The 10,490-nt window shown below is 36.1% G+C and overlaps 1 protein-coding gene across 1 annotated transcript in view; it reads left to right on the top strand.

The window, feature by feature from the left end:
- The first annotated feature begins 2,063 nt into the window (after positions 1–2,063).
- Positions 2,064–10,490, top strand: part of LOC121944878 (zinc phosphodiesterase ELAC protein 1) — a 38,898-nt gene continuing 30,471 nt past the window's right edge. Inside the window, exons 1-4 of the mRNA XM_042488821.2 lie at positions 2,064–2,332; positions 3,017–3,220; positions 5,058–5,116; positions 5,730–5,940. Coding sequence (XP_042344755.2) covers positions 2,176–2,332; positions 3,017–3,220; positions 5,058–5,116; positions 5,730–5,940 — 631 coding nt within the window. The 5' untranslated portion in view covers positions 2,064–2,175. The remainder of the gene's footprint in view (positions 2,333–3,016; positions 3,221–5,057; positions 5,117–5,729; positions 5,941–10,490) is intronic.

Genomic DNA, 10,490 nt, shown 5'->3' with positions numbered 1-10,490 from the left:
TTATGAGCTTTGAGCACATTTCCTGTGACCACTGAACCAGAAATGGTTTCTCTGAAATTTTCAACAATTATGCATACTTCATTGGCTTCTTTTCAGACAAATACAGTGTTATCGTCTCCCTGAAGCTTGTCCATTGTTGTGTAGCTCTTAGGTTGTTGTAACTGCGTACGTTTTGAATGCCAGAGTTAAAGCTCTGTGAGCATAACTTGTATTCAGGTCTTCACTTTGCCCTTATACTGTGATTTTTTTTAGTATATATTTCGACCCCAAACTTTAAAAATAACTGTTTCATTTGGCTGCTTCCTCCCGCAGTCCAAAGTCATGCAAGTGAGATTAATAGGTGACTATAATTTGGCCGTAGGTGTGAATGTGAGCGTGAATGTTTGTCTGTCTCTACGTGTCAGCCCTGTGATAGTCTGGTGACTGCCTCCAGCCCTCCCGTCATCCTTAATATGACAAGCAGTTACAGGTAGTGAATGAATTTCATTTAGTTTTATTGCCAGAAATGAATAAAATGCTGAGATTTATGCTTTATGTGTTTTTTAAAATGTTTTCTTACACCCAATCCAGAAGGCCTCGAGACACCCCTGTGAAGATTTGGTGACCCTGAATGGTGGTTGGGAACCAGTGTCGTACTAGACTCTAAAAGGTAACGATGCCTACAACAAAATCAGATGGATTGTTATTGGAAACATATATTTGTTATAATGAAACCAAGCAATGCTAGAGCATTTATTTTTAATGTGGCAGGTTGTTTACATGAACATTTGAGTCAAATCCAGTGATTTCCCAGCTACACATTTAACTGAAAACTTTAAAAGTTACGCTAGAAATACCAATTAGCTTGCTTCATTCATAATATTTCCATAGACAATTGTCAAGGGCATTGGCAGTGTCATGCATTAGTCTTAGATATGTTTAAATATAGACCACTGTAAATTTTAATCTCAGGATCTTGTATTAGGACCTTTGAACCGCTTGCATCAAAGTGCCTGCACAATGTTCAGTGTGTAGTCATTTCATGTTTCCCTGATGTAGACCTCATAGCATACTGCAGTTAGAATAAATGTGGTTTGATACAGTTTGATTGGCTCCTTGGGCTGCTGATTTCAAATGTGTAAATGTTTTCTTTCGGTGAGCAACTTAACTCTTCCAAATTTAGTTTAGTTGTTTTCCCAGCTGCTGCGGAATTAGTCACTGTTACAATTTATGTATTTCAGTCTAGTTCTAGATGTTGTATTGGGTTATTTTGATGTCATATAATTTTTTATGTTTTTGAATCTATGACAAATGTCACTGCAATAAAGAGGTAAATAGTATGAAAATTAAAGTTTTTATTGAATTTGTTGCCCTCCTAAATCAGCATATCAGCATCAAGAGAACAGTCAGCACAACTAAATGAGTTTCGGAGGGATTTTAACACACTGATGCAACTGACATTGTGTATGCAAGCTCTATTCATGCAAATGAATTTTTTCCCCCCATTTATTAATACCTTGGGAGGCAACCTACAGACGAACAAGGGCACATTCTCCAATCTTAGTCATCAAATAACCTCTGCCTCAGGTTGAGCAAGATTAAAACCAGATAAAAATTATAAGAAAATAAACCCAAATATACATACAGTTCCATCTTATTTTTAATTTAACATATTTAGTAATGAAAAAGAGCTTTTTTGTCTTCACTAAGTTTTAGTGACTTACTCAAGAGTTTTAACTCAGAGGTTCAATTTGGGTTTATTCTTAAAGTAGGCCTGTCTACATTATGTATGCTAAACTTCTCCAATAACGAGACAATATTGTGAACAAAGTCTTGTTCTCAATAAAAACTCCTGTTTTCAACACAATTGTATGTTTTTTAAATCAGTTTTATAGTTCTAAACAGTATCCTATACTAGAGTGGACTTTCCACATAAAACTCCTAATGCTATAACACATTTCTCATTCGTAAAATGGGCAATAATGTACCTCTATGTACACAGATTTTATATTGAGCCATTTGTAGCTTTGAATAAGAAACTATGTGAGAAGTCCGACTTTTCTAAACGCCGCAGCGTCGCTTGTGTTACGTCATCACCAGGCGACTGTTTACAATGAGCGTGGCAGGCGTACCGCATCAGTCTTAGCTGTTAGCACTTTTCACACTTTCCGCCGCCGTCGTGTAACTTTGGGGGAGATGACCATGGATATGACTTTCCTCGGGACCGGCTCGGCCTACCCGTCTCCTCACCGCGGTGCCTCGGCTCTGGTGCTGCGGACTGAGGGGGAGTGCTGGCTGTTTGACTGCGGGGAGGGGACCCAGACCCAGCTGATGAAGAGCCAGCTCAGAGCCGGTCAGTCACTCCTCTCCCTGCCTTTAAATGTTACTGGGAAACTGAAACAAGGTCTTTAAAGTAATTGAAAAGCAGCGTTGAGTTCATCAAAAGTCCACTTAATTTTTGGATGTCCTTAAAACATGTTCAGATGGTTCAGACACATGAAAAAGACATACTATACTACGATCTATTTAAAGATATTTCCACGACATACAATATTATGATTTTTAAATGATTTCCACAGCATACTATGCTATGTCTTTTTAATGATATATGACATTCTATACTATGACTTTTTTATGATGTTTATGACACACTATACTTTGGCTTTTTAATAATACCTGTTCGACATACTATACTATGACCTTATGATGTTTTCACGGCATACTATACTATGTTTTTTTAAAGATATTATATGACATTCTATACTATGACTTTTTTATGATGTTTTTATGACACACTATACTATGGCTTTTTATTTTATACTTATGACATACTGCACTGAATGTATTCTCTATATAACAAAATGTCTTAGTGTCTGTCAGTATTGAAGATTTTGGAGCATAATGAATGAGTAATATGATGAGTATATATTAATTTACTGCCTTTTATATCACTACATCCAGTATTATGTACCTCAGACATAATAGGTCTTTCTGCATTATACCACCTGTAATGTAATATGTCCTGTTTTCTACCCAGGTCGAATCACCAAGGTTTTCATCTCCCACCTGCACGGAGATCACCTGTTTGGTCTGCCTGGTCTCCTCTGCACTGTGAGCCTCAACACCAACCCTGAGCAGCAGAACCTGAACTGTGTTGACATCTATGGGCCCCGGGGCCTCCGGCACTTTCTAAGGGTGACACTTGGCCTCACAGGATCACAGCTGCTCTTCCCTTATGCAGGTAGGTGCAAAACGTACCACCTGAGCTGTTATGTATCCATACTATTTAAGTCTTGAAAACACTGGTAATCTGTCAGTCAGCACAAAGCCAGTGTGAACTGCGGTTGCACAGTCTGACACGAAATTGTGCTTTCTTTGCTCTGAGTGTGACTGCCTCCTTCAGAGAATATATGAGTTCATTCTGATATGTCAAAATTAGTATTTTCATAGCTTTTTGGAAACAAAAGAAATGCCTATAGGTTAAAAGCATGCATAGTTTGAAGTACATAGAATGTTTACTCCCATTTTTAGCAGCAGATCAAACCTCCCCTGTGTGTTGAGTGTGTCTGCTACATAATGGATTGCTATCAAATCTTGAGCCCAACCTATTTATCGGTCAACTGATATTATCGGCCAATATGAGCCTTTCACAGATATATTGGAGCATATCAACATCGGCGTATATTTTTTCCGATATGCACCGATAAAAAAACTTTTTATTTTTTAACTTTTCCTTTTTACTTTTACAGGCCATATAATGCAGAAAATTATGCTTGGGTGGTTTAGAAATGTTCAGCAATTGACTTATAATGAACAGTACTGATGTTTATTTAGCTATTCATTTTATTGTATTTATTCTTTGTTTAAATGGTCAGCAAAGACCATACAGTACTGATGCTTTTTTATTTTTATATATTCTTCATTTTTGTTTGTGTGAAATGTTAAATAAGTAAAGTGTTAAATAAAAGTTGTTTGTTTAAGAAACAGCCTTCTGAATACTTTTGCATAGTTTTATCGGTGCAAACTCAGTGCACAATTCACATAGAAATTATCTTTTTTTATTCAGCTCACAATTCCACTGTATTGGTCACCATATCGCTGATCAATGAATTTTTTCAATATAAAATCGGTATCGATATTGGTCCCATATCAGTTGGGCTCTAATCCAAACTAAGAACATTTTTACTTGGTAGTCAAGATCTTGATTGAACACGCAGCATTTAAAAAGGAAATGTAATAGAACATGTAGTCGTTTTAATTGTAAGGTAGGTATAAGATAATATTTTGCAAAACTTTATTTGGTTTTCAGTAGCAAATCAAAGCTATGCTTAGAGATGGGAATTGATGAGAGTTTATTATTAACAATACTGTTAGTGTTCTGAATACATTTAATCAGTTTCCTTATTGATTCCTGGTCAGTTTACTGTGGGGGATTATAAATAGTTCTTCACAGGTTTTCATTGTTAATGCAGCTGCTTTATTATCTCTGAGTCTGAACACAGTGTGGATGAAATGAGAGGATTTTTGCAGCATTTGTTTTCAAAGAAAACAAGTTTCAAAAACACGGCATTTTTGGAATTTAAAACCATGTTGTGTAGAAAGATGTTTCAGTATATTACTGGTGTTTCCATCCTTACTTGAAATTTTCTTTTTAAAGACATACAAACAGCACTGTTGTTATCTTGCTTTGTGACATGAAGTCACACTTTGTTTCTTTCTGTCTGCCATGACTCCTTGTAGCAAGTTTCCAGAGGCATTGAAGCACGAGTTGTCAGAAAAGCATGCTGGAGTCATTAAAAGGAATTGATTAACCCAGAGGCATACAATTCTGATGGATCAGACAGTTTGAAACTAGCTCTCTAATCCCATTGACAGCTATGCTAATAGCTATGATGTTTACTTTTTCCTTTTATGAAACAACACTTTTTTCACTTTTTTTTTTAAATCTATTTGATCTGTTTTACACTGCAAAATAACTTACCAGCCTGATTTACTGAATTCATTCTTATCTCTGTTGTTTAACTGTGCTTAATTCTAATGTCTATATTGTCTCATCTATTTTCTTTATGCTGCTATAGTACATGAGCTGGAGCCCACAACTGAACAGAGTCCACAGGAGGGACAGCTCAGCCTGGAGGTAACTGACTGATTTTGGTGTTAATCCTGTGTGATGATAAGTAACACCTTGGTGCTCATAAAGTGCAAAGTACAACATACTTTTAACAGTACTGGACTCATATACTGGTATATCATGGTAATATTATTTTCCAGATTTCATATACTTTGTCTATCATATTTAAGAGGCTATGTGAAAAGTTTCTCTTTTGCCTACTGGCCTGTAGTTTTGGCCAAACCCAAAACGTCACGCCTGGCACAACCTTAAGTAGTGCTGATTGTTTTTAAACCTTACTCCACCCTGCACTACAGAAGCATTTAATGGGGTTTAACCTACTGTGCTTTAGCATTTAACAAAATCCATGTGTACCGTGTCTGCTTGCATTATATTTTCTTTCCTTTTTGTGAGATCAGTGTATGCACTTTACTGTATCTTCATTCATTTCGCAATGTTAATAATTGTAATTTACAACTACTGTGTCCAAATGCCAACAATAAAAAACAGCCCAATTTTTACCTTGGCTTCCATTCATATATATAAACTTATATGAAAATATATCCTAAGTTCAAGAGACGGTGTTCTCCACCCAAACAGGAGCATGTAACCTTTCATGTTTGATGTTGTGTCCCTTCAGATAACAGCGGAGCGCGGTCCTCTGCACCCACAGGAGCAGCCAGGCAGAACAATCCCCCTGGATGTCTCCAGTGACTGTTACCACCTCTTTGAGGACAAGACGTTTGTAGTCAAGGCCTTCAGGTTGTTTCACCGTATCCCCTCCTTTGGTTTTTGCATTCAGGAAAAAGATCGACCTGGAAGATTGAAGACTGAAGTCCTGAAGGAACTAGGTAATTGCACTTTGTCTTTTTTATTTTTTCTCCATTACTTTAACGTCACAAAGAAAGAAATATGTGAATGTATTCTTTTCGTCAGAATTAAAAAGATGCACGTATGCCTGGTTCTGTTTTACATGTCTCAACCGTTATGTAGCTGGATGCAAAAGGCTTGTTTCCTTTCCTACAGGGAAGTCATGACTGGATATAGACCTTAAACATTAGCATGTTGTTAGTTGTGTCCACTTCACAACTCATTAGACTTGTCAATAAGAAGAATAGATGAGGAAAAAGGGAAATTTCACTGACTGTATCAGAAAAAGCACCAGAACACCTGTCATTCCACAAAACTACCATGAAAGGCTGAGGGCATTACAGTGTCCATACCACTAATTCATCACATGCATATGAAGTTCACTGCCCTTTTTTTTAAAATGCCGTACTCTACTCAACTATACTATATACTATGATTTTAATACTTTTGTGGCAAACTCTACTATGACTCTTATGCTGAATGGTATTTTTATGACTTAATATAATGTGACTTTTTAAAATACTAATACTATGACTTTTCTGCTATTTAGATGACATACTATAGTATGACTTTTATGCTTTATTGGGCGACATAATACAGTATGACTTTTTTGTGTGATTTTGGACGACATACTATAGTATACATCATACTGATGTTCTTCTGTTTCAAATACATGGGCCAGACGAGGCCATCGAACAGACCGAGGGGAACCTGGTACCTTGTAGTTCGTAGATTAGATTTTGTTTTTGGCCTTTTTTCCGACATGCTATACTATGACATTTTCAGCCATCTTTTTGAAAGGCCATTTTTTGACATGCTGAATTCTGGATTTTTTTTTTGCCTATTTTGACTTTTATTTCTACTTTGTATACTATAACAAGTCTCTACAAGCTAATATATGTCTTTTTCAGCCATTTTTAGGAACAGTCAAAATTTGACTTTTTTTCAACATACTATACTATTGCCTTTACTATTTACATGCTAAATTATGAGGTTTTGGGCTTTTATATCCACTTTTTATACCTTGACGCGTCTCTATGAGTTATTGTATGTCGTTTTCAACCATTTTTAGGAGCGGTCAAATTTGACTTTTTCATTATACTATACTATTGCTTTGTTGGCCATTTTTGAAATTCTAAATTCTGACGTTTTGGGCTTTTTTTGGCCTCTATTTCCACTTTGTATACTATTACAAGTCTCTACGAGCTACAACATGTCGTTTTCAGCCATTTTTAGGAGTGGTCAAAATTTGACATTTTTTAACATACTATTTATTGCCTTCTTGGCCATTTTTTGACATGTTAAATTTTGGCCTTTTTGGCCTGTTTTCTCACGTTGTATACTATGACACGTCTCTACGAGCTATGTTACGTTCCCTTTAAAGTGAAGGGACAATAGCACGACAACCAAGAAAGACGAACCAGAGTAGAAGTGGAAATAATTGTAATTTATTGGTGACCAAACAAAGGTTTCTCAAAATGTGAGAGAGGATGGGACCAGGTGGTTGTGCCAAAGAAAATAACTGAATAGAACAAAACTGGAACTAACTAAACCACTATCTCAAAAAACAAACTATAAACAAAAACCTTCTCCCTTCTCTAAAGAACAGCTTTTACTAACAAAAAAACAGGGGGTAGCAACAACCACTTAACCTAGTATGTCTACAGAGAATTCGTTTGTTCGAGAAGTGTGTGAAAAAATGTGAAGGGTACTCCCAACTTACCCAACATCCACAACCTCCACAACCTCTCATCACAAACCTTTCACCAAATTCAAAAACACAGTTCTGGTCACAGGTCACAAAAACACACAGCCAGCTCAGGCACAGAACAAAAAAGGAACAAAAGAGACACTGGCACTCTGTGGGGCATCCATTTTGAAAACCATGCCGACGGATGATTGGCCAGGTTAGAGTGGAGGGGACCAATGAGCATCCTGACCCTCTGCACAGGTGGTATGCACAGGTGGAAACACTCAGATCATTAGCACCTCGAAAAAGCACAAGGGAGGAGGGAGAAAAAACAGTGGAGAAAAAGACACACAGCACTGTGCCCCTGCCTGGCATGTAACAAGCTGTTATATGTTGTTTTCAGCCATTTTTAGGAGCGGTCAAAATTTGACTTTTTTTGACATACTATACTATTGCCTTTTTGGCAATTTTTTGGACATGCTAAATTCTGAGGTTTTCGTGAGTATATCGTGTATGGTATGTCTTTAAAATAGCATGTAAAAATCATTTCATAGCATGTCAAAAAAGTTAAATAGAAATTTTAGAGTATGTTCTAAAAATATCAATATGTAGTCATTGTATAGTATGTTGAAATTCTGTCTTATAAAATATAGTAAAGTATATCATAGAGAAATAGTTTTTTCAAGTCACATTATAGTAAGTCATAAAAATACTATTCAACATAAGAGTCATAGTAGAGTTTGCCACAAAAGTATTAACATTATAGGATATATTATAGTAGAGTAGAGTATAGTAGAGTAGAATAGAGTAGAATATGGCATTTAAAAACAATGTGCACTTCATATGCACGTGACGAATTAGTGGTATGGACACTGTAATGCCCTCAGCCTTTCATGGTAGTTTCGTGGAATGACACGTGTTCTGGTGCTTTTTCCAATACAGTCAGTGAAATTTCACTTTTTCTCATCTATTCTTCTTATTGACAGGTCTAATGAGTTGTGAAGGGGAAACAACTAACAACAGTTTCTACATCCAGTCATCACTCCCTGTAGGAAAGGAAACAGGCCTTTTGCATCCAGCTACATAGCGGTTGAGAAATGTAAAACAGAACCAGGCATACGTGCATCTTTTTAAATCTGCCGAAAAGAGCCAAAAACCCCCCAAAAAACACAGAATTTAACATGTCAAAAAATGGCCAACAAGGCAATAGTATAGTATGTTGAAAAAAGTCAAATTTTGACTGCTCCTAAAAATGGCTGAAAACGACATATAATAGCTCGCAGAGACTTGTAATAGTACACAAAGTGGAAATAGAGGCCAAAAAAAGCAAAAAAACCACAGAATTTAACATGTCAAAAAAATGGCCAACAAGGCAATAGTATAGTATGTCGAAAAAAGTGAAATTTTGACTGCTCTCAAAAATGACCGAAAACGACATATAATGGGCTGAAGATACTTATTATAGTATACAAAGTGTAAATAGAGGCCAAAAAAAGCCAAAAAAACGCAGAATTTAGCATGTCAAAAAAATGGCCAACAAGGCAATAGTATAGTATGTCGAAAAAAGTCAAATTTTGACCGCTCCTAAAAATGGCTGAAAACGACATATAATAGCTTGTAGAGACTTGTCATAGTATACAAAGTGGAAATAGATGCAGAAAAAAGCCAAAAACCTCAGAATTTAGCATATCAAAAAAATGGCCAACAAGGCAATAGTATAGTATGTCGAAAAAAGTCCAATTTTGACCGCTCCTAAAAATGGCTGAAAATGATATATAATAGCTCAAAAAATGGCCAACAGCCGTCAGCCAGTTGGACTTGGCTAAAATGCCTGTGGAATGCTGATTGACATTTTATTACATCTTCATGTGTTTTTTTCTTTGCTCTTTTCTAAATATCCCTTCAGCGTTTCCTTAATTATATTCATTTAACTAATCCTACTCTAGATTATTAATTGCTAGCTGTTGAGTTGGTCCTGAAGCTGCAAAGTAGTCCTCACATTTTTAGGTCTGTTGTCCAACTTGGTCCAGTCAGTGTGATTTCTATTTTTCATTTTTGCTGTTGAAGGTGAAAATACATGTATCTGGACAATTATATATATTTTTCCTTTCTTCATAAACATGGGCATATTTTAGATGATGATCTGTATGGGTTTTTATTTTTGCTTGTGCAGTTTTCCATACTATGGTTCTACAACTTAAAATTCCATAAAATAGCGTGCTGAGACACGCCATGGCAAAAAATGTTGCAAAAAACAGCAAAAACACCATAAAAAGGCATGTTGAAAACAATGGCCAAAAAAGCAAGGCTATAGTAAGGCAAAAATGTCAAAAAATGACATGTCCCAAAAATAGCTTAAAACACCTTAAAACTGCATAAAATAGCGTGCTGAGACACGTCACAGCAAAAAATGTTGCAAGAAACAGCAAAAACACCATAAAAAGGCATGTTGAAAAAAATGACCAAAAAAGCAAGGCTATAGTAAGGCAAAAATGTCAAAAAATGACATGTCCCAAAAATAGCTTAAAACAGCTTAAAATTGCATAAAATAGCGTGCTGAGACACGTCATCGCAAAAAATGTTGCAAGAAACAGCAAAAACACCACAAAAAGCATGTTGAAAAAAATGGCCAAAAAAGCAAGGCTATAGTAAGGCAAAAATGTCAAAAAATGACATGTCCCAAAAATAGCTTAAAACAGCTTAAAATTGCATAAAATAGCGTGCTGAGACACGTCATAGCAAAGATTATTGCAAAAAAAGCCAAAAACACCATAAAAGGCATGTTGAAAAAAATGACCAAAAAAGCAAGGCTATAGTAAGGCAAAAATGTCAAAAAATGAC

The sequence above is a fragment of the Plectropomus leopardus genome, chromosome 4 (genome assembly GCF_026936395.1).
Source record: "Plectropomus leopardus strain MGB_pleo_1.0 chromosome 4, ASM2693639v1, whole genome shotgun sequence".
Taxonomy (NCBI): Eukaryota; Metazoa; Chordata; class Actinopteri; order Perciformes; family Serranidae; genus Plectropomus; species Plectropomus leopardus.
The sequence above is the reverse complement of the archived record's forward strand: the minus strand, read 5'-3'. Positions and strand labels throughout refer to the sequence as shown.